Source organism: Panthera pardus, unplaced genomic scaffold (assembly GCF_024362965.1).
Source record: "Panthera pardus isolate Hobbes unplaced genomic scaffold, ASM2436296v1 HiC_scaffold_7, whole genome shotgun sequence".
Lineage (NCBI taxonomy): Eukaryota > Metazoa > Chordata > Mammalia > Carnivora > Felidae > Panthera > Panthera pardus.
The window spans coordinates 566,288-591,467 of NW_026527002.1; the positions used below are offsets into that span (position 1 = coordinate 566,288).

The 25,180-nt window shown below is 39.3% G+C and overlaps 1 protein-coding gene across 1 annotated transcript in view; it reads left to right on the forward strand.

Annotated features, from left to right (window-relative positions):
* SPIDR (scaffold protein involved in DNA repair) overlaps positions 1-25,180 on the forward strand; it is a 481,060-nt gene that overhangs the window by 409,418 nt on the left and 46,462 nt on the right. The window contains exon 11 of the mRNA XM_019428877.2: positions 3,761-3,901. Coding sequence (XP_019284422.2) covers positions 3,761-3,901 — 141 coding nt within the window. The remainder of the gene's footprint in view (positions 1-3,760; positions 3,902-25,180) is intronic.

Consider the following 25,180-nt stretch of genomic DNA (forward strand, 5'->3'; position numbering starts at 1 on the left):
GAGTTCGAGCCCCACATCAGGCTCTGTGCTGGCAGCTCAGAGTTTGGAGCCTGCTTCAGATTCTGTGTCTCCTTCTCTCTCTTCCCCTCCCCTGTTCACGCTCTGTCTCTCTCTCTCTGTCTCTCTCTCTCTCTGTCTCTCTCTCTCTCAAAAATAAATAAACATTAAAAAAGATTTTTTTGGCTCTGTGCTGACAGCTCAGAGCCTGGAACCTGCTTCACATTCTGTGTCTCCGTCTCTCTCTGCCTCTCCCCTGCTTGCAGTGTGTGTGTGTGTGTGTGTGTGTGTGTGAGAAGTGATCATGTTTTATTATATTTAAAGCTACAAATTCCCTAAAGAATCATTATAATCCATAAGTTTTGGCATGTCTGGTATTTTTATCCCGTAGTTCAAAATACTGTCTCTTTTCTACTGTGATTTCATATTTGACCTATGTGTTGAAAAGGATGCTGTGAAATTTCCAAATGGAAGATTTTTAAAGATACCTATTTTCACTTGGTTTCTCTTTTAATTATATTGTAGGCAGACAATGTGTCCCATACAATACTGACTCTTTGAAATTCATTCAGACCTGTCTTCGGCCAATTGGTCACATTTTATAAATGTCCTATGTGTGCTTGAGAATGCATTTTCTGTAATTGTGGGAAGTTTTTCTGATTGCCTATCCAACAAATCAAACTTTTTAGGTATATGCAAGTTTTCCAAATCTTTACTAATTTTTTCCTCAGATCGACTTAATACTTGGCAGAGGTATGTTGAACTCTCCCACAATGGTGTTGGATTTGTTCACTTCTCTCTGTAGTTGTGTGACTTTATATATTTTGATGCTGAGAACATAAAGATTTAGAATTATATGCCTTCCTGGGAAATTAAGCTTTTTTTGAAATCAATGTTAGTGACCTCTCTATCCCTAATAATGCTTTCTGTCCTAGAATCTATTTAGTTAAGTCTCAGAACTACCTCCTCAGCTTTCTTTTGGTTAATATTTACCTGAAACATTTTTTTTCACCCTTTAAACCTTTCTGTGTTTTAGAAGATTTCCTGTTAACATTTTTTTTCCTTCAAACCGACCATGACAAACTGTGCCTTTTAATTGACAAGTTTAAATCATTTTTATTCCATTTCTAATATACATAGACTTATGTCTACCATTATACTTATTACCTTACATTTTCCTGCCCTTTTTTTATGTGTGCTTTTTCTTTGCATTTTCTTGAGGTTGTATTGTTTCTCGTTTGTTTGTTTTGGGGGTTTTTTTGGTCTATATTTCTCATTCCATTTTTTTCCATCTAGTAATTTGGAATTTATACACCTATTTCTTTTCTTTTGGTGGTTATCCTTGAATTTTTACCAGATGTAAATATTTAATGAAATCTTGAGTTAATATCTTAATCCTGCTGTGAGTGATATGAGCACTTGGAAACATTTGAACTTCATCACCCCATTTGACCTATTTGCTCTCCATTTCCAGTTTTTCAGCTCCCCCACATTAATTGATGTTGTTGATGGTGGTGTTATTTTATTCTACTGTGTTTGTTTTGTTTATATTGTTGGTCAGTAGTCCTTGTATCTTCGACCTTTTTTTCCAGAATAATGTCCTTCTTCCTAAATTACATAATTTAGAAATTATTTTAGTAATTATCTTAGTAACTAGTAAGTATTTCAGGCTGTGTAGGTGGAAAATGTAGCTAGTGTTTATCTAAAAATGACTTTATTTTACCATCATTCTTGAAAGATAGTTTTGCAGGTACACAGTTTTGAGATGGCTTCCAGAATTCTTAAAATGTTTCACAGTTATCTGGCTTCATTCATTGCTCTTGAGGAGGTTGGTGTAAATCAAATTTTTATTCCTTTGTAGATAGTCTGTCTTTTCATGCTTTTTGCTTTTAGAATCTTTTCATCATGTTTGATATTCTCTAGTTTTATTACAGTGTGTGTCCTAGGATGGGTTTCCTTTTAGTTGTACTGCTTGGTATTTGTTTTTCTTCCTGGATCTTCGGATTCATTTCTTACATTAGATTTCCCAGTTACTAAATCTACAAACTCTTGCTTCTTCTTCCTCTCTCTTGTTCTTCTGAAATTCCTGTTAGACAAATGTTAGACTTTCTCATCCTATCCTCTGTACTTCTCTTTTCTCTCACATTTTTTATCTCAGCTCTCAACATATATTCTAGGTAATTTATTCAAATTTGTAACCCAATTCACATATCCATACTCTTCAGGTACACATGACCATTTGTTTACACCTATTTAATAACATTTTTTTTCAGTAAGTGGAGTGTTTCCTTTTTGAAAGTTCTAATTTTATTCTTCAAACCTGCCCAGTCATTTTGTACAGCTTTTTGTCTTGTATTACATCTTCATGAATTTCCTTTTTTTAAGATAGTTATTCCATACTTCATATCTTTAAATTCTAATATGTCAAGTTCTCAAGAGGTCTATTGTTTTTTTTTTTGTTTTTTTTGTTTTTTTTTTTACTCTTCCCATGTAGTGGTTTATTTCCTATGAGGTGATTTTCATTCGAGTGCATATTTATTTGATTTGGCTTTACTCCATGACAAGTAATGATCAAATTAAAGGTGGTTTCCTTCACACAAGATTTCCATTTGCTTTTTTTGTGAACCAAGGGGGCCCTGTGGGCCTGAGAGGGGAGACTTAATCATGAAGCCTAGTTTCTAAGCATGTTTAAAGTTCACTACTTCAGATTTAGTGTTCCTTTGTTCATTTGTCATCTTCTCTTTCCCAACATGCACTTTCCTGTACACCCTCATCTTTAAAATAGTTTTGTTCCTCACACTCTCTTTGGTGGTGTTATTTATTACCTAAATTTTCTTCAGGCTTCAGTAAATATTTTCTGAGAATGTGTCATATCATAATAAGTAAGACTTCATTTCCCTGAATTATGAAGTGAGAGGATTGGAAATTCAGTGATAAATAGGTTTTTATAGGGATGCCTGTGTGGCTCAGTCAGTTGAATATCGGACTCTTGATTTCAGCTCAGGTCATGATTCCAGGGTCGTGGGATTGAGCTCCAGGTCAGGCTCTTTGCTGAGCATGGAACCTGCTTAAGATTCTCTCTTTCCCTCAGCCTCTGTCTCCTGCTTGTTCATCTCTCTCCCGAGAGAGAGAGAGAGAGAGAGAGAGAGAGAGATTTTTTTAAGAAAAAAGAAAAGAGGTGTTTATAAGTACTGCCCTTTGAACTTAAAAGTTGGGGGGAATCCCATCATGTCACTGGATATCCATCATGTCTCTGTTGCTGCCAGCAAGGATACTGTTTTTTATCCTACTGGGATATGCATGTCTGTGAATATGTACTTTCTCAGAGAAAGCCCCTTACTGTTCTCATCATAATGTTAACACTGGAGGTTTTTCAATGTTGAGCATCCATGCAAAATATAAATGTTTCCTGTTATAAAAGGCAAGATAAAAATGGGGAAGAAGGATACCCTTTTTGGGACAGTGGCAATATATTTTATTTGAAAGGATGATCTTCTTCGTGTGCTTTTAAACCACATTTGGCTTAGGGTTTAGTTTTATGCCAAAAGAGAATTCTGTTTCCTTCCATATGAGGTGGATACTGATCCAAACACCTGTAAGTACAAATCTAAAAGCGCATGTTTGAATTCAACTTCATTTACCCTGATTTATCCATTCAGGAAGATGATTTCAATGGATTCCTAGTGAAGAAGAAGGTAATCCTATTCTCTGTAGTGAATCAAAAACTATCTTCTAAAAAAAAAATGTGAATATTCTTTTGTAGAGTCTGCCTTCTCGTGCAAGATGCCTATGGAATGTTCAGTGAAGTATACTCTGAGGGCGCCATCTTGAAAGACCAACAGTTGGAAGGGAAATCCTGCAGCCTGATGGGAATGAAGGTTCTACAGAAGGCTACCAGAGGAAGGTGAGGACCCTCTGTAATTGCTGCAATGACTGGTTCTTTAATTAGTGATTTATTTCTTAGTTTTAAGGACAATAAACCAGGATCCTAGAGTTTGTCTATAAAACTAGGCCAGAGTTGAAGAAAGCCCATAAAGTACTTCTAGGGGAAAAAATTATAATTAGCAACAAAAACAGTTATACAGGTTTAGTGACTCCTAATTTTATTAAAAATTAAGAAAATACAAAATGTTATATATATGTGTTTTAATCATAAAATTTATTTTCTGTATACTAATTAAGAAATAAAACAGCTTCGCATGAGCCAGTTTATATAAACGAAAATATAACTTAGTGTACAGGCAGTTTATAAGCTTTAAATAAAACTCTTTAAGTTGTCACATGTTTTTGCTTTCCATAGTAAGAAAATTTTGTTCTCTGTTAAGTTTCATGGTACCTTACCTTAAAATATGATTTTGGATAAGCAAGGTAGAATGGTACATAGATCTGGTCCAAACTGTGGCTATTATATCTCCAGTAATCATCTGAAATCTATGAATTAGGAAAAAGAAGGAACATTTTTAATCATACTATTCAATCATATAGAGAATTAGTATAAACAGTAAATTTGGGATTTTCTCTATTTTATTATAATCTCTCCTTCCTTGAATAGTGTGTTATTTTAACTCTTTTGATGTTAATTTAACTCTAATTGTAGGAACATCTGAGCTTATACCAGTATCTGGGAAAGAGAGAAAAAAACCATTATGAGTATATGATATTCTGATTTTAAAGCAGTTATGGATAGCATCCTCCACTGGTTTGCATAATGAACATTCTAGTCACAGTCATTCTAAATTGTGAGCATTTGGGGCACCTGGGTGGCTCAGTTGGTTAAGTGCCCAATTCTTGATTTCAGCTCAGGTCATGATCTCCCAGTTGTGACATTAAGCCCCTTGTCAGGTTCTGCTCTGACAGTGTGGAGCCTGCTTGGGATTCTCTCTGTCCCTCTCTTTGCCCCTCCCTACTCATTTGCGTGCGTGCTCTCTCTCTCTCAAAATAAATAAATAAACATTCTTTAAAAATAACTAAATTGTGAGCAGTCAGCATTCCCATTGGCCACGACTCTGTGTACCATCTGGCTTTCATATGGTACTGTGCAGGTGAGAGATGGCTCTGCCCAAGAGCTTGTTTTTCTAAAAGACACATATTTCATAGAAAGATCCCCTATAAGCCCTGGTTAGATAGATACGAGAACATTTTATTGAAGCATGCAGATTTATCTTATAACAAATGCTTCCTTTTATTTATGAAAGGGTGTCTGTATTATCATGCAGTTTCCTTATGGGTGGGGGGCAGTGCTCATTTGGAAAGCATATCTGTGTGTGTGAAAAGTTTAATTGGATCACATGAACCTTGTCTTTATTAAGGCTGAACCTCATCTGAGTCCTACGTTTGAGAACTGCAAACCCCTGACAGACTATGCAGTTACAGTAAGTGGTATCACTGCCTTCACAGGTGGACCTGACAGCCTTAACGCTCTCAGGACCGTGTGGGAGGTAATCTTCCTTGACGTCAACTCTACACGAACCTCCACCTGAGAACACCAGGATACAAGCGGGGTCCCCATCACAGGAAATCCTCCCTCCGAGGCAGCAGTCTTGCTCAGGGGCCGGGTTTCCTGTGTGCTACGGGCCAGACGGAGGCTGCTCTGGGAGGCTGACTTCTTGCCAGAGACCACATAGCACACAACTTCTCGTGGCATTCTACCAGAGAATGACAGAGCCAGGACTGCCATCCAGGAGTCTTTGGCTCTGTAACGTTCATGCTCTTACGACATACACTCTACATATGTGTTCCTAATATTTAATCTACTTCTTTGAGGGTTGCACTGGGAGCCTTACTACTACCTACAACATTCCCATAGAAAATGTTTTGGGTTTTTTTTTCCCCCACAGGAAATACACTGAGTGTGGCAAATAATTCATTTACAAACTTTTGGAACCCATACCATTTTTCAGTTGGTGGCTAAATATTTGATTTTTTAGGTTGGAATTAATTCCTTTACTTCTATACTTAATTTTATTTTGACGCACAGCTATCCAAATAAATGTTTAGACTGTCTTTTATTCTTTTAGAAGCTATATTTCTTCAAAACAAATTATTAGATCATTTAGGAATGCTGGATGTTATAATTGCCTATTGGTGATATCATCCATTGTCAGTCATCCATCCATGGCCCCGTCAACACAAATTGTCTCTTTTATTTTCCCCCAAATTATTGTGTTTCATAGCAACTCTCGTAAACTCTAACAAAATATACTTCTCATAAATCTGAACAAAGTACTTTTTCCCAAAATTGAAGCTAAAATGATTAATTGTAATTATATAATTCCAGTACCTAATACAGAAAATAACTTTTTTGCCAGTTGGAAAATAGTTTTTTGGGGGGGAAAAATCATGAAGTCTTTTTGATCTTGGCTACCAGAATTCATCTAATCCATACTTCCAGTGAGGGGGAAAATCACTACTCCCCTACAAGGCTGTGAAGGGGACTGATGGCCTCAGAGCTGTCCAATCACACAGACGTGTTTTGGACCAGTGTGGGGGGGACACTGCTCTGTCCACCTGCCTCGTTTGAGAAGGCTTGCAAAAACAGAGCAATCATATATTTTGCACTTCCCTGACATATTTTTGGAGTCGTGTGCCCATACTGACTGCTTAAAGCAAAAGACATCAGAAAAATAGCCTGGATTTAAAGGGAAAGAAACATTATTTTCAAAAAAAAGAAAAAACCCACTGCTGAGGCATGCTCACTGAGCAGAATGTGGAGCTCTGCCTATGCTCTCTTCCCCTCCAGAGTTCTTCCTGCTCTTTCTCCAGTGACTTTCTTCTCCTAAGGCATGTCCCCTGACCTTTGTCTTCCCATGTGGCCTGTGCAGCAGTTTAGTAGGTCAAATAAGCTGAAAAGTCACATGACTTTGATGTCATGATTCTATGTATGACCTTTATCTTTTTATTGTTGATTATTATCTGTTTTTATTTTTATATGACAGAGCAATCCTGAAAAGGAAATTTCGTGAAATATATGTTAACCCTATAGGTATGGAAAATATAGCTAGCCAAATTTTTTGTGGGGGAGGGGAAGTTCTTTCAGTTCAAAATCCTGCTATATTTATGTCCCAACTTGTTAAAAACCCATTAAGCTCTCTGTATCTAAAATGATTAACCTATAGGTGCTATTTGATTTAGATCTGTGGATTGGCGCTTTAAGAGAAAATTTTATATAAGAGCACTTAGTACTCACTATTTACAGAAGACTCTGCCTCAGTGCCCAGAATGACGAGGAAGCAGCTGGCATGATCTTTGACCTTGACTGGCATCCTACTGAACAGAAAACTAGACGGGCACAAGTATTGAAGCTGTTAATGTTTTAAGTGACTAGATCCTAACTGGCTGATGTCAGATTTCATGAAAGAAGTTAGTCAGAACAAATGCTTTAAACATTCTGACCTGCCAGGAAAAAAAAAAAAGCTGTCTTCAAATTGGTAACATGTTATCTGTGAGGACATATATATATATAGGATCAGGAAGGATGTTTGCAAAATAGGAAATGAGAGGGTTTATTGAAAAGATAATTCACTCATTTATTCTGTAACTATTTAGTGCCTCTTAGTGCTATGCCCCTGGCTAGTGGCTGTAGCACTGAGCTCTGTGTTAAATTTTTGGGATTTATCCTAAACCAGAATATACTAAGGTATAAAGTCAGCTAGATAAAGCCTTAGGTTCTATTATTAGGGATTCTGCATCAATCCAAGAGAAAATTAGGGCCTCTGTGAAATTTTGAGAGAAGAGGGAATAAAAATGAAAGTGGAGTTAAGATGCTCCTGCTATTGTACCTCTAATGGATTTAAGACAGAAGGAGAGCTTGTGGCAGGGCTACAAATTTAGAAACGTCTGGAGCAGTTGAGGGGAAAGAGAACAAAAAACTAGTTAGGAACTAATCTTGAATTTCTGGTACCTGCAGGCATCTTTACCAGGAGTATAAAAATAGACCATTCCCTCCAAGAGCTCATGGGCCATCAAGAGAGCCAGGGGTAACCCAAGCAGGCACTAAATTGGCAAGTGCCTGATACAGAAAGATGTGGGCTAATAGCTGCCACCTTTGAAGGGGGCTCAGAGGGCAGGTCAAGATTTCAGAACCCTGAACACAACAGGAAAGGCCCGGGGCTAAGGACTAGAATGAGGAAGAGAGAAGACAGGCTCCATTGTCTAAATATCCATTTACCTCCTTTGGAAGCCAGACTGGAGATCAGGAGAGCACGGCTGTCCCGTCAGCTTTTGTGATAGAGTAAGGAGGTAGGCACTATGTGTGAGCAGGTGCGTTTCAGAAAATGATCCAATTAATAGTTATTGTTTTATAAGTTTTTGGTTTTTTGTTTTGCTTCGTTTTCTTTTGTTTTTGAGGGAGAGAGCATGCTCGTGTGGCAGAGCATGAGTAGGGCTGGGCTTGGGGGGGCGGGGGTGGAGACAGAGAGAATGAGAGAGAGAGAATCCCAAGCTCCAAGCTATCCATGCAGAGTCCCATGCGGGGCCTGATCCCATGAACCATGAGATCATGACCTAAGCTGAAATGAAGAGTCCAACGCTTAACAGACTGAGCCACTCAGGTGACCCAATTCATAGTTATTGTTTAGAGGTCAACTTTTGTTTTCAAAGTAACAGATTAATCACTGATAAATTTTATACCAGAAGCCAAGCCTAGTCAACATGCTCAAATACTAACCCCAGAGCCAGGATACCAACGCCTTTTACAAGCCCCCATGCTGGTCCCCAGCCAGCTACATGTGTAGCCTTTTGTCCCACCACTCATGCATGCACCGTGTCCTACGCCTAGAACGCTTCGCTTTTCTCCTGGGCCTCATTGAAGACCTACCTTTCCCTCACAGGCCAGTCTTCAGGTGCTCCTTCATGAAGACTCCTGTCACCCGCACCCAGCACTGCCTCCTTTGTCTCCTGCAGCAGTTACAGCTGGGTCACCTCCTCCAGCAAGGCACCCAGTGGTCATCATGATACTCACTTCGGTGCCCATGCCCAGGGCACTGTGGGATTCCTGCTGACCTGTGTCCCACCAGAGAGTATACGTATACTCTAACGTAAATAAGAGTGACATCATAGGCATAAGTTTGAGGGCGTCCATTTTTTTTAGAAATGATATGCAAACATCAGCATTTATATGAGGAGTCTTAGATGGCTCTCCCAAGCTGGCCTGCACTATATGTGCCTCGCTCTGAGTCACAGCAAGACATCAGACCTTGTCTTGGTCATTGTCACACTCCTTTGCATGGTATAGACATTGGTAAAAGTCGACATTGATTAAAATGCCTGGTAGCCGGTATTTCAGATTGGCCTGCCAACTGTTAGGCTTTATTAGCGCAGGTCCTATTTCTTGCTCATTTCAAGGCACATTGTAGGTTCAAAATGTTTGTGAAATGGACATTAGTTGTTTGCTTGGGTTTCTCCTAGAATTTTCCTAAACAAGATTTGGATTTTTGCACATGATACATGGTAATTATTGAAGCTCCATTTTAGCAGGAAAAATGCAGACCATTTGGTCCCAAGACTTGGCATCCAGTACAGGTGAGGATCATGCTCTCTGTGAGTCTCTGGACACAGACCTCTGGTCTCCTCACAAAGTCAAAGGAGACATGCGTGGGGTTGTGCTGTGAGAATACTTTATCAAGGATGGGGAGACTATGAATGTCCATTACTTAATATTTCACAGAAAAAAGTTTTCCATGTATTGGAAAAGTGGAAAACTTTCATTTTCCTATCCTTTCTAGTCCTCACAAGAGTCAGTGAGGGAAAAAGCTCTGTTCTCACTCCTGTCTTAGAGGTGAGGATGATTGGTTAGGGTTACACAGTGGGCCAGGGGTCAAGCTCCAGTGTGACGTGAGTCTGGGCAGTGGGCACCAGGGTGTTCAGTCTACTGTGGAGACCCTTCCCTCCAGCTGGGTGTGACCAAGAGTGCACAGAAGTGCAGTAGAAGGGAATCCTTAGGGATTATTCAATGCAAGTCAACTGGGTTGGGTTAGGTTATTACTGAAGAACCATTTCAGATGCTCCTTTAACAGGAAATATGTGGTGGTGAGAGTTGTCTTTGGGTAAGAAACTTCAGTAGTAATTCCCTTCCTTTGATTTTCCCTCTTCAAAAAGGCCACCCTTTTAAAGAGCCACACACTTCCCTTGAGGTTTGTCCAGAATCTCTTTGTAATTGCTGTGGTTGAAAACCCTCCTCTAAAGGACATTCTCAATCATTCTTCCATGATTTTGAAAAATAAAATTGTTCCTGGAGGTCACTTGAGTTTTTGGAAGGAGAACAAAATGTCAGTGAAAGAGAATGTACTTAAAACCAGTGATGCCCAAAGAAGCAAAAGAAAGCTGCCCGTAAACGAAAAGCGTGCTTAGTTCAAGCCCTCAATCAGTTTATGGTATGTTTTGTGTTTTCCCGATAGACCTTATTGTTTTCTCTCTACCAGTGTTTCCTGACATGAGTATTTTAATTCAAAATTAAATGTTTCTATTGTCCTTTAAAGTGGGATTATTTTTGGTCTCCATTTAACAATTGGTACAGGGAAGAATAAGCAACAATAGAATAGTAAATAGAAGTTCAAGTAAGCAGATCTCTTCAAGATTATATCCCCCCTTTGGGGCCCCTGGGTGGCTCAGTCAGTTAAGTGTCCGACTTCAGCTCAGGTCACGATCTCGCGGTCCGTGAGTTCGAGCCCCGCGTCGGGCTCTGGACTGATGGCTCAGAGCCTGGAGCCTGCTTCCGATTCTGTGTCTCCCTCTCTCTCTGCCCCTCCCCCATTCACGCTCTGTCTCTCTCTCTCTCAAAAATAAATAAATGTTTAAAAAAATTTTTAAAAAAAGATTATATCCCCCTTCAACTTTTCTTGGTTGTTAATATTGTGTATGTGTTGTTTTTGTGTTCTGATGAATTTCTTTCTTTATGTTATTTCTTAAAGAATTTCTTGTATATCTGTGCTGCCCACACCCTCTTCTTTTGTCCCCATGGTGTTCTCTAATTTGAGTGTACCCAAATGGACATTCTGCATAGACTGGAAAGAGTCTTAACTGGAAATTAGGACACCTGGATTGTGCTCCTGGCTATGCTACCAATACCAGTAGCCCTGGCCCCAATGCATCTGAAAATGAAATGACTACACCAAATAACCTTCAAGCCTCTTTAAGTTTGAGGCGATTGCTTTCGCTTTCAGGGTTAGGATGGGAGGCTTTTATTTTTAGCTTTGTACACAAAGATACTTTTTCTATTTGAACATCTTTTCCTTAAAGGAAATACTGAACCTGTTGTTTAAACAATCTTCTTACAGATTAATTTGCAAAGTTGCCATCTACTTGGTAGGTATGGAGCATACATCTTTGGCTGAGCATAATAAGCATAATGAACCTTGTAAGGTCTTCTACTGAAGTAAGGTTTCCAATCACCTAGATTGTGACTTTCAGTGTAGAGCATTTGGGAATGCAAAACAGGCTGTATAAAACCTTTCTCTGGAGTAGAAACATTGCAGGAAGATGAAGCCTCTTTTCCTAATTATTATTTGCTTTAATCACTTTATTTCTGAGTGTCTTTGTTACTGTGAACTGACAGTTATTTTTATTAGATTCTAATCAAAGGTTAATAGAAATCATACCTTTTCATTTAGAGGAAAGGTATTTTTTGAAGTCTGAGTTTATAATCCCAGATGACACAAACCTAAATAATTAGATTTATGACTCCGACTTCCACTGTTGAATTGCTTCCTTATATATTTGGTTGTTTTTCTGTAATCACACTAATTAATTCTGATACAAGGAGATCTTTATATACTTAATAACTTAATCTGTTAAAATAGTTTTGGTACAGTACATTTTGCATAATAACAGAAAAAATAGTCAGGAAAACCTGAAAAGTTTAATCTTTAACTTATGAAGACCTACTTTCTCATTTTAGTATAAGAAGGAAATGTGTAGAAAAAGGTAACCCACAAGGCACCTTGGTGGCTCAGTCGATTGAGCATCCAGTTCTTGATTTCGTTCGGCTCAGGTCGTGATCTCAGGGTCATGGGATTGAGCCCTGTGTCAGGCTCTATGCTGAGCGTGGAGCCTTCTTAAGATTCTCTCTGTCTCCCACCCTCTGCCCCTCTCCCCTGCTCACATGCTCTCTCTCTCTAAAGAAAAAGTTTAGAGACGCTTGGGTGGCTCAGTCAGTTGAGTGTCCAACTTCAGCTCAGGTCACGATCTCATGGTTCATGGGTTCCAGCCCCACGTTGTCGAGCCCCACCAACCTGGAGCCTCCTTCAGATTCTGTGTCTCCCTCTCTCTCTGCCCCTCCCCAGCTCATACTCTGTCTCTGTCTCTCAAAAATGAATATACATTAAAAAAAGATTTTTTAAGTTTAAAAAAGAGGGAGGTAACTTGATCAGAGTATCGTGCATCCAATCTTAGTGTATTTTTATCACCAGCTAAATAATCATGAGTAGGCAGTGGCTTAATTAAGAAAAATAAAAATAAAGGCAGAAAGGGATTTATTGGCCCAGGCCAGGAGAATACGGGCATAACGCCAATAATAAAATTCCAAAGTATACAATTAAATGAAACTGAATGCATGAGGTATAAGAAGGGAGGATGAGCAAAGCAAGTGGTCAATATGCGGGCAAACCCAGTGTCCCCGAGGAACAGTGACTGTGCAAAACATGTTTGCACTGTACACTGGAAGTTAGGAAAGTTTTCATGAGAACCTGTTTAAATAGTTTGGGACAAGAATACTCCCTGAGGATGTTGTGTCCTTTGTGTTGCATCCCGTTAAGAGGCACACAGCATCTAGTCAGTGATGGCAAGGCTGGGTCTGGGTGGAACAGCCAAACTTCTCTATCTCAAAGTCCTAATTTTCTCACTCTGTGGGGTGAGACCCTAGCTGAAGAAACAAGTACAAAGTCTGTGAGACAGAAGTGTGTATGGTGTGTTTGAGAAATAGTAAGGAGAAAGATGTCTTGTAGTGCAGCCCTTGGCTTAAAACAATATCTGAACAGTATATCTGCTGACAGTTCTTTTAAAACAAAAATGGATCAGAATCACTAAATGAATTATTTGTTTAATGACTGAGAATCATTTAATTAGAGTTAATAAATAAGTAGCAGACAGCTGTTGATATTGAACCCAGATCCCCTTAAAGCCCTTCGGCCATTTCTTTTGTACCCACCCCACCCCCATCCCCAGCTTCTTTGTGCTTTTGCATCTGTGGGCCCACATCTGTCCCTGTCTTCAAAGGACTGCCCTCAGCCACAGACACCACTTTGCCTGCCTGTGCAAACAGCTGGGAGCATCTGAGAATTTGGGTCCCCTTTAGTTTAGTTTAGGTAACTCTTAGTGAGTGAGTACTTACGAAAGCCCAATTCCTGTCCAAGTTGGGACAAGATATCAGCTATAATTCACTCTCCAAAGCTCTCCTGTATTACCCAGCTAAGGCTAGAACTTTACCAGAAAGAAACAAACTGGATGTCATCCCCAAAACATTACCCCTGTGCAAACAGAGAAGTTGAATCGCAAGCCTGTGTAATATTCCACTGCATGTATGTGTGTATATGTCTTCCTTATATATTCTCCTATTGATGGACCCTTAGATTGCTTAGATATCTTGGCTATTATAAATAATGCTGCAATAGACATAGGTATACATATATACTTTTTAGTGTTTATGTTTTCTTTAGGTAAATCCCCAGTAGTGGAATTATTGATTCATATGGTATTTCTATTTTTAATTTTGTGAGGAATCTCCACATTGTTTTCCACAGTGACTACACCCATTTATAGTTCTATCGGTGGTGCACAAGGATTTCTTTTTATCCACATCCTCGCCAACATGTTATTTCTTATCTTTTTGATTTTAGCCATTCTGACAGGTGTGATATCTCATTGTAGTTTTGATCTGAATTTCTTTGATGATTTGTGATGTTGAGCATTTTTGCATGTGTTTGTTGGCCATCTGGATGCCTTCCTTAGAAAAATGTCTTTTCAGGTCTTCTGCCCATTTTTTAATTGGACTGTTTGGTTTTTTTGGTGTTGAGTAGTATAACTTCTTTATATATTTTTGGATCTTAGCCTCTTATTGGACATGTCATTTCCAAATATCTTCTCCCATTCAGTATGTTGCCTTTTTGTTTTGTGGATAGTTCCCTTTGCTATGCAGAAGCTTTCTATTTTGATGTAGTCCCAATGGTTTTTCATTTTTGTTTCCCTTGCCTCGGGAGACATACCTAGAAAAGTGTTGGCTATGGCCAGTGTCAGAGAAATTACTGCCTGTTTCTTATCTAGGATTTTGATAGTTTCAAATCTTACATGTAGATCTTTAATCCATTTTGAGTTTATTTTTGTGTATGATGGTAGAAAGTGGTACAGTTTTATTCTTTTGAATGTAGCTGTCCAGCACCATTTATTGAAGAGACTATCTTTTCCCCCATTGTATAGTCTTGCCCCCTTTGTCATAGATTAATGGACCATATAAGCATGGGTTTATTTCTAGGCTCTCTGTTCTGTTCCATTGATCCATGTATCTGTTTTTGTGCTAGTACTGTGCTGTTTTGACTGCTAGCTTTGTAGTATATCTTAAAATCTGGGACTTTGATATTTCCAGCTTTGTTCTTCTTTCTCAATATTGCTTAAAGGGTGAAATTTTTTCATTCACGACAACACGGATGGACCTATTATGCTAAGTGAAATAAGTCGGACACAGAAAGACAAATACCATATGATTTCACTCATATGTGGAATCTAAACAACAAAACAAATGAATAAACAGACTAACAGCAGAATCAGCCCTATAATATACAAAAAACAAACTGATAGTTGCCAGTGGGAAAAGGGGTGGGGAGATGGGTAAAACTGGTAAAGAGGAGTGGAGGTACAGGCTTCTAGTTATATAGTGAATAAGTCACAGGAATAAAGGCACGGCATGGGAGATATAGTCAATGATACTGTAATAGTGTTGTATGGTGACAGAAGGTAGCCACAACTGTGTTGAGCATCACATATAGAGAGATTGAATCACTGTGTTGTACACCTGAAACTAATATAATGTATGTCAACTACACACAAAATTAAAAAATAAATAAATGATCCCAGCCTTAAAAAAGAAAAGGAAATATAATTAGAAATAAAGGAAGGCATATATCCCAAAGAAGGAATGAAGTGGCAAACAAAAAGGGTTTTTAGTGAGTCAGAAGTAAACTGAGTAAAAAGAATGAAATGTTGACACACGGTACAATATGGATGAACCTTGAAAACGTGCTAGGTGAAAAAAAACCAGACACATATTATATGATTCCATTTATATGACGTGCCCAGAAGAGACAAATCCCTGAAGACAAAAAGCAGACTGGTGACTGCCAGAGGTTGGGTAGAGGAGAGAATGAGAACGACTGTTCATGGGTATGGGGTGCTTTAGGGGTGGTGAAAATATTCTGGAACTAGATAGAGGTGATGGTGGCACCACATTGAGAATATAGTAAATGAATCGTGTAATTTAAAATGGTTAATTTTATGTTATATGAATTTTACCTCAATTTTTTTTTGAGAGAGAGAAAAGGTGCAAGTGAGCAAGGAGCAGAGAGAGACAGAGAGAGAGAGAAGCAGGGCTCATCCAGTGCAAGGCTCAAGCTCACCCAGTGTGGTACTTGAACTCATGAGTTCCACATCAAGAACTGAGTCGAAGTCAGATGCTTAATGACTGAACCACCCAGGCGCCCACCTCAATTTTTAAAAAGGAAAAAAGAAAAATTAACTGATTGCCTAAAAAATGCTTATACTGCGTTATGAAAATGGGTACAAGGAGCACCTGGGTGGCTCTGTCAGTTAAACGTCTGACTCTTGATCACTAGTTCAAGCCCCATGTTGGGCTCCATGCTGGTCAAGAAGCCTACTTTAAAAGAAAAAAGAAAAAAGAAGTTACAGATGTTTCCTAAGTCCAGTTGAAGAAGGTTTCTAAATGGAACCTCTGGGCATAATTTCACATATCTCAAAAAGACACAACTAGGGAGTAGGGGCTCAGAAAGGAATGCCAGTTATTTCTTCACTGTTATTTTGGGGAACTTAGGACAAAGATTTATTAAAATGGAAATTCCTCTAAATCATTCATTTCCTTTTCTTTCAATGAAAGATCCTTAATGTAAGAAAGCTATTTTCTATCTCCTCTAATTTGTTTTTATTATCAGTGATAGTGAAAATCAAGACATTGATTAAAGCATACAAAGAGAACAAAACAACAGATTGCATCGAGCCTTGGCAAGTTGATCACAGGAAGATGACAACCACAACCCACCTAAGAGATTCTCTTTGTCTTATTTATTTCTTTATTTTTAGAGAGGAAGAGAGCGTGAGTGGGGGAGAGGGACAGATGGAGGGAATCTCAAGCAGTCTCCATGCTCAGTGTGGAACCCTACATGGGGGCTTGATCCCACAACTCTAGGATCATGACCTGAGCCAAAATCAAGAGTTGGGCACTCAACTGAACCACCCAGGTGCCCAGAGATTCTCTTTGAACTGCACAGGCCAAGCATTAAGCATTGTTAAGATTATTACCCTAATAGTCTTTAGAAAACCTGTTCTAAGTAACATAAATAATAAACATAAATAACATGATTTATGAATAAACGTAAATTCACAACGTTGTCCATTAGATATAGATTCTGTTTTGACTGTGTATTTTTACATGTTGCTTTCTCTTCCCTTATCCATCCATTAACACACCAGCTTACTGTGTATACATGGATAGTGTCCTAGTTCCAGTCTTCAGAGATATTCTATCAGGTAGAATGAAAACAAGTGATAACAGTATCATAAGGTTTTTGCTGGATTGGGTGGATATTCTCCTCATCTGCTTGGCTCAGTAGGAGGGCTTCAACCAAGGAGGCCTTCAGGGTGTGACTTGTGGGTTCATCAGGTTTCCAGGCAAACACCCATAAGAGAGCATTTTCTCAGCCATAAATTTATTTTCCCATTATCTTTTGACCAAAAGCAGACTACCATTCAGAAGCCAAGTGTTATTTTTCCTTGTGTCCTCAGTAGCAGTTAACATAGTTTTCAATAAAAACCTGACAAATAAATGATAAAATCAGAACCAAGACATTCACAAATATTTCTTGGCCATATAAAACAAAAATTTTAGTAGTACTCTCAAACCGGTCTTTGATCTTCCTCCTTCACTTCACTACCTGCTCCCCCATAACCAAGAGACAGAGTAGAACCAAGTTAACTTGGAATTGTTTAACGATGGCAGCCAGGCCTATGCCAGGGGACTTGCTTGTTAAAAACAAAACCCACATTCCAAGAGCTTTGCTGGTCACTGAGTAGAGACAATTGGGATTCCATGTTAATAAAGGGCACTGGTCTCAGAATCAATATGTCTGAGTTGTGTATTAGCTCTTGGGTTTGCTGATTGATTGAAACTGATCCTAGCCTTAGTGATCACTCAGGATAAATAACATTTACTTCCCAAGGTTGTTAGGGTAACTTTATGAAATAATACATAAAAGTACATGAAAATGTTTTGTACACTCTAAAACACTATATAAACAGGGTTCTTTCCTTCTTCCTCCTACTTTATTTTTTCTTTTCTAGTTAACTGAAAAGTACAAATCTGGCCTAAATTGATCTAAGACTTTGTTGTCTTGTTTTTACAAACACAATGGAAAGAGAAAGACAATAGAGTAATTTAGAAGACTGATAATTAAAGTTGGAAGTGGTCCACTTTTTTCTAAGAAAGAAGAGAAATCCAGTTGGAAATTGCCAGGCCTTGTCAGTTGCCCCATCATAATGGGAAAGGATGGATAGTGAAACCAATGGAATTAAAAGTACAGAGAGATTTAGTTAAAACAAGGATCAAAGAAACCAGAAGGAAGATCAGCTGATACATGAACATAAAAGTAACTTGTACCTGTCCCTCCAGCTTAGCAGTTTATCTAGTTAATTTGCATTGCAGCACAATAAGTCTAGAATTCAGTAAAGGGCAGGAGTTTTGTTTTGTTTTGTTTTGTTTTGTTTTGTTTTGTTTTGTTTTGTTTTGTTTTGTTTATTCATTCCTTCTCTTGGAAATCTCAACAGTTCCACTTTCTTCCCCCTGCTGTTCTTTTCCTCATGAAAATCATAATTCTCTATAGTGGGAGGCCAGTAGTTTTCAAACTTTCGAATTTTTTAAAAAAATAGAAATCTAAAGTAGTGTTAAAACAAATCCGTGTGGGAGCTGTTTTGTTAAAAACTGGGAAGTGGATGGATCAAGGCCACCAAGCCTCCACCCATCTCCTTAGGGCTCCAGCAGCATAGTTTCAAAGTAATTGTTAAGGATTCTTTGCTCCTATAAACATTTTACATATCAATATATATATTTACCCCCCTTTCTCAGGTTAATAGCTTGTGATAATAGTTATTATCATGAGGGTATGGATAACAGTATGCTTGAGAAACTGAGTGAGAGTGTGTTCCTATGTTAATCTCAAATGTGAAATAAAAATACTTAGTTTAAATATGCTGCCATTAACTGGTTTTTCAGATTTGGAAAATCTTTAGGTTTTAATTTTATTTATTTTTAAAATTTTTTAAGTTTTTTTTAAAGTAATCTCTACATCCAGCATGGGGCTCACACTCATGACCCCAAGATCAAGAGTCACATGCTCTGCCGATGGAGCCAGCCAGGCGCCCCTTATAGGTTTTAATTTTAGATAGAATACTCTTAAATCTTTATGAATTTGCCAAGAAAATATCTGTCTGTTAATATGGGGCAAAGAAAGTGAAAAGGAAAGTTTCAGTGTCACTAAGGTCGCTCTTTCACTTAGCCCTCCAACTAGCTGCCAAATTAGGTGATATTATTCTGTTTTCAATGAAGATCCTGAAACTCACTGAAATTAAATAATTTGGCTCCAAGTATGTGAGCTGGGCCTCAAGCCAGTCCACCAGATTCCAAAGCCTGCATTTTTGGTACTGCAGCTGACATTTAATTGCTTCCAGTTTTAGGGGAATTCATTTCTGTAAATTTCCCATTTGCTGTATGGTTATAATCCCTGGCCCTTAAATAAGAAATCTGATTACTTCTTGTCAGTGACGTTAGTATTAATTTAGATTCTTGGTGTTTTCCAGTGTTTTCTCTAAATGATAGCAATAAGCTATCTATGCTAGAATTATCTTGAGTAACCAGGAATAGTATCAGATCCATAGTAAATACACTGAATGCTTCAGGTTTAGTTACAGATTTTCTGTTTCAGGTACTTGGATATTTATTAATGAAAACGTCAATTCTACGAAAGGTAATTTTCATTACCATTTTAGAAACAGGCAAGAGAATTTGCTTCTTTCCTAGAATTGCCAACAGTGGAATGGATCATCATGAAGGCCATTGAGCCTGGACCACACATTTATAAAAAGTCTCACATTAGGACTTTCAATATTATCTGTAGATGAGATAATAATATTAGCCACTGTTAGCTGTTGCTGTTCAAATAATTAATGTATAAAAGGTAAAGGATATTAATAATCTCCCTTTTCTCTTGTTATTCATTCCAGTGAGTGTGATCTTCCACACCTTTCTTCATGAATGTACACATATCTTTATTTTTTATTTCGTTTTTTTAAATGTTTATTTTTGAGAGAGAGAGAGAGAGTGCAGGGGAGGGGGAGAGAGAGAGAGAAAGAGGATCTGAAGCAGGCTCCAGGCTCCATGCTGTCAACGCAGGCCTCGAACCCACCAACTGTAAGGTCATGACCTCAGCCAAAGTCGGATGCTTAACCAACTGAGCCACCCAGGCACCCCAACACATCTTCAAATAAGGAGACAGAACTTGCTTTTTTCACTTAATAATCTCATGAGGATGTCCCTTTCCTTGTGGACATTCAGGTTGTTTCCAGTTTTTGCCACTTGAAAGCTATGCTGCAACAAACATCCTTGTATGTGTGCATGTCTCCTTTATTGATCTTTTTAAGTTTATTTATTTATTCTGAGAGAGAGAGAGAGCACATGCACATGTGTGAGCGGGGAAGGGGCAGAGAGAGAAGGAGACGCAGAATCCGAAGCAGGCTCCACGCTCAGAGCTGTCAGCACAGAGCCCGATGCTGGGCTCGAACTCAGGAACCGTGAGGTCGTGACCTGTGAGATCACAACCTGAGCCGAAGTCGGACCCTCAACCTACTGAGCCACCCAGGGGCCCCGAGTGTAGAGTGATTATAAAGCACACCCATGGGACACCTGGGCGGCTCAGTGGGTTAAGCTTCCAACTTTTGATTTTCGCTCGGGTCATGATCTCACAAGTTGGTCACACTCTGCGCTGACAGTGTGGATTTGGCTTGGGATTCTCTCTCTCCCCCCCTCTCTCTCTGCCTCTTTCTCTCTCTCTCTCTCTGTCTCAAAATAAATAAATAAAACTTTTTAAAAAAAGCACAGCCATGAAGCCACTACCAAATTCAAGAACAAAACATGATCAGTGTCCGGAAGCCACCCCCAGGATGTGACATCCTGGTGACATCTCCTGTCCCTCCACTGGAGATCATTTCATTCTTCAGATTTCTTCTGTTTTTCTTTATAGTTTTGACATTTTGAATACATTCTTAAAAATATGGTTAGCCTGGCCTATTTCTGACCTTTATAGAAATGGTACCATAGTTGTATATTCTTAAGTTGTGCTTCTTTCACTCACCAAAGAGATGCCACAGGCCACAGCTGTGTGCAGCAGCCATCAGACTCAGGGTGGGGTCCCTCACACTGAGCGCCTGTGTGTTGTTGATACTTGGTTACACCAATAAACTTTGTAAGATGCATCCATTGATTGTAGGAAACTCTGGCTTGTTCATTTTCATTCTAAACGTATGCATTTACCACAGTCTCTTTGGCCATATAATCATTCTCAGCATTTCTGGGCATTACAGACAGTGGCATGTGGCCCTCGTGCACAGGTGAGTTGCCTATCCTGGTGAGGTAGAGGGGAGGAGGGTGCTTCTTCACCCTGCGTTCCAGTCTCCTCACCTGTTAGCATTGTGAAGTATTCCTGCTGCCCTACTTTCTTTCCATCATTTGGTGTCTTTAGATGTCTTTTCCTGATTTTTTTCAGACTTTGTTATTTTTCAGCTTGATGACTCTGTAATGGAATGTGATTGTGGTTTAAATTGCAATTCCTTGATTACTTGCTGAGGCTGAGAAACTTTTGCTATGTTTACTGGTCCTTTCTGTTTCCTCTTTGGTCTTTTCCGGTCTGTTGCTTGTTTTCCTTTTGGAGTGTGGAGCTTTGTATATTCTGAATAGGAGTCTGTCAGTGGTTCTATATGACTTATGTGTCGTATAGGTGGTATGTCTGTTTGTTCTTTTTTATTAGCTGAATTACCTAATTTATCAAAGTCCTCAATCTTTTCTTTTATGGTTAGTGCTTTCTTTTACTTGTTTATGAAATCTTTTCACACCCCAAAGTCATGAATGACACTTCAATTTGGGATAGCTTTCCCAAAGCAGAACTGCTTAGGCCAAGAACACATAACTAGACTTGTTTTCATGACCTTACAGGCAGGGCCACACGAAGCATCATAAGTGACTTTGGAATGGCCCTTAGCTCTCCTGGGACCACCCCTAGCAGAGTGGGTGGCTGGGTCTCCTTCCCCCAGGTCCAAGAAACCTGCTTATGGGTAATGAGATTAACCGAGGCACCAAGGGAGACCATGAAATGTAAAGACGTCAAATGTGTGTTTAGAATTACAAGGGTTACCATTTAGCGTATGTCACATATCATGCTGGATATGCACAGTGTGTATAATCCTCAAAATAACCCCTCAAAGCAAATATTATTTTATCCATTTCACAGATGAGGAACTTAAAGCTCATCAAGAGTAAATATTTTACCCTAAACCCACCTTTAAATGGCTCCAAGGCAAGTTCTGCTTCTGTTACAGCATCCTGAAGCATAGCTTGATTGTACTTGAGTTGCAGTTAGGGGTACAGGATGGTGTGGCGCATCACAATTACAGAGAAACCACCGTCCCTACCCTCAGTTACTGTCTGTGATTGGATGCAGTGGGGTGGAGGTAAGGCATTAGAGCTCCCCAGTTCAGGCTGCCTCTCCAATGACATATGCTCAGAAATGCCAGTTTCAGAACTGGGGGCTTACATTGCTTCCTGCCCCAGTAGTGTGGGGGAAAGGTCCTGTACCTCTGTGTTTCCAGCACCATAATTTTCTGCCTGAAACTGTGCACGCAGTAGTGCAGATTGATTTACTAACTAGGTTGGAGCCCACTCACTTGGTAAGTTTTGTTGTTTTCCTCTTTATTATTTGGCATGCCATTGTCAATTATTTCAATCTTATATAGAGTATATGAAGAGAGACTACTTGATATGTAAAGTCATGATAATAGATTGTTAAGGAAGCAAGTTTTTCATTTAAGTGTCAGCACACTTGTGATAATGTTTGGTAAAAAATGTGTATCTATCAAAAAATATGGGCTGACAGATTTTGTGTGGAAACGTGGGTGTTCCTGCCTCCACACTGGTGAATAAGTAGATGACATGACACTTTTGAAATACCACCTGGGACATGAGAAAGACCTAGAACTTGGCAGAGTTCTAGACAGCAACATGTTGGAGGAATTTTTTATTTCCCTTATAATGGTGTGTGTGCATGATTTCCTGCTAAGGTAGACCAGAAACATGCAAGAACTTGTTCTATACAAAACCGTGCTAGTTAGTGTGTGTGTGTGTGTGTGTGTGTGTGTGTGTGTGTGTGTATTTTTTTTTAAGTAGGCTCCACACCCAGTGTGGAGCCCAACACAGGGCTTGAACTCATAACCCTGAGATCAACACCTGAACTGAGGTCAAGAGTCAGATGCTTAACAAACTGAGCCACCCGGGCACCCCTGCATTAGTTAATATTTTTATAGCCCAAATCTTGAAGAAAGAATAGAGATTGAGAAGGACATTTTTTAATAAAAGTAGATATCCTATAAACTAAGAGGCATTCCATATTTATAAATTTATCTTACATAATCATAGCAGTTTAATCAGTGATTGAAAGGAGTAGAGCAAAAGGCTTAATTTCAGGTGTGTATTTAATTTACTTTTTTCACTTTCTCCAACAATCTACAGTTTGAAAAGTACCTTCCTGAAATTCTGTGGACTAACCTTGGAAAATGTTATTCCCTACATCTATAAGGTATTTTGGGGATATTCTTAGTAGACAAATGTGTCTGGGGTCAAAGTGCCCCATTTGATGCCCTTGCTGGCTACTTGACCTTGGGAAAGGTATGTCCCTGCAGGAGACTAGCTAGAGGGCTACATAAGTATGTGTGTACAGGTGCTGAGGTCCAGGCCCAGCTAGTGGTACATCCACAGTAAATACAACCATCCCAGCAACATTACTAAAAAGCTGCTATACAGTATGCATTGTTACTTTCAGTATCTCTCTCGTCACCAAAGAAGGTTTAAATCTGAAATTGCTTCTTGAAATTCAGCCATCAATTACAACAACCTGTTCTGAAAACTATCCGTGTCTTTTTACAGATGTTTATGTAAACTCAGATGAAAAATATGCCTTTTTCCTAATATTAATGTTCTCCTTAGCCTCAGCACACTTACAGCTTCTGTCCCAGAGTTCAGGGTGGGCCTGTGCAGGGCCACGGACTCCCTCCCGTGGGTCAGCAGCATGCCTGGCTCACCTGAGACGTGGAGGCACCCATGTGGGGGAACATGGAGCTAGTGCCCCATGTCCTGCCTGTCTTGACTTAGAAAAGGAAGAGCGGACATTGTAAAGGAAGGGTGTGAAGGATTGTCTAGCTTTCCCCAGTCTCTCTCCTCTTTCCTCCCAGCTCTCATGCTGCCCACTGGGTCCCATGTAAACTTTCCAGTGAAGACGACAGCATCACTCTTTGATTACAAAAGTACTCAACCTTTTGTTTTCCAGAAGCTTTGGGATCAGCTTGGGTGAGAGCTTCTAGTAAAGGAAAGAAAGATGATATTTGTAGCAAAATAATTAAGCAGAGCTGAAGGGGGTGTGACACTGGACACATTTCAGGTCAGGGTTGAAGGTCTCTTTGCTAGAGATCCTTGTCTCAAGGTAGTTAGACTTTTCAAATAACAACTTTATTGAGATGCAGTTTACCCTCCATAAAACTTACCCTTCTAAAAGTAAACCATTCAGTGGGTTTTTATATTCACAAAGCTGTGTGAGCATCATCACTGTCTAATTTCAGAACATTTTTACACCCCAGAAAGAAACCCCGTACCCATTAGCGGTCACGTCCTGTTCCCCTCAGCCCCTGACAAACATCAGTCTGCTTTCTGTCCGTATGGATTTGCATATACTGAACACCTCATACAAATGGAACCATGTGTACTGTGGCCTTTCGTGCCTGGATTTTTGCACTTAGTATAATGTTTTCGAGGGTCATCCACGTTGTGGCAGGTAGCAGTGCTTCTTTCCTTTCATGGTTGCCAGATACGCCGGACTTGCTTATGTTTTCACCAACTGATGGACATTGGGGTTGTTTCCACTTGCTAGCTATCGTAAATAATAATGACTTACCCTGTGAGCACTCATATACAGTTTTTGCACGGACACAGTCTATTTCGGGTAGATACCTAGGATCAGGATTGCTGGGTCACTGCCAAACTGTTTTCCAAAGTGACTTCCCCAATGTTACCATCTTACCAGCATTACATTTTAAATCACCGGGTTACCTAATCTTGTTAGGATCTCAAGGTTTCCATGGCTCCTATCGATTTGTTAAGGATCTCCTGAGCCATCTAATAAGGTCTTCTCTAGTGGATCAAACCTTTTTCAAGGAAATGCACTTGAGTGTCATGACAAATGCTTGTTTAATTCATTCAAAGTTCTCTTTTGACTTTTCGAAGGTGACATAAAAGGACACAATGGGACATAAGCTGCCTTCTGGAAGACAGTCTTTTTTCTTCTTAAATTCGGTCAAAACTGTATTTATAATTAGCACAGAGTCTGACACTGGATTAATTAAATGAATAGGTGTGATTTGGCAAAAGAAAATCAGAAACCATAGGTTTCTTAAAAGGAAAGTCAAGGGCTTATGAAAAATTCTCAAATGGAAGCATTGTGGGACAAGAAAGCCAGCCTCCTGAGAGTGGACCCGATGTGCCTGTCCTCTGCGGAATCCTCAGCAGCCAGATGGGGATGTGCCCAAGACGCACTTAATGCCTGGATGGTGGTGTAAAGGCATGTGGCCTGGCCACCCCGTGCTCACTGGAGCACCCAGCTCC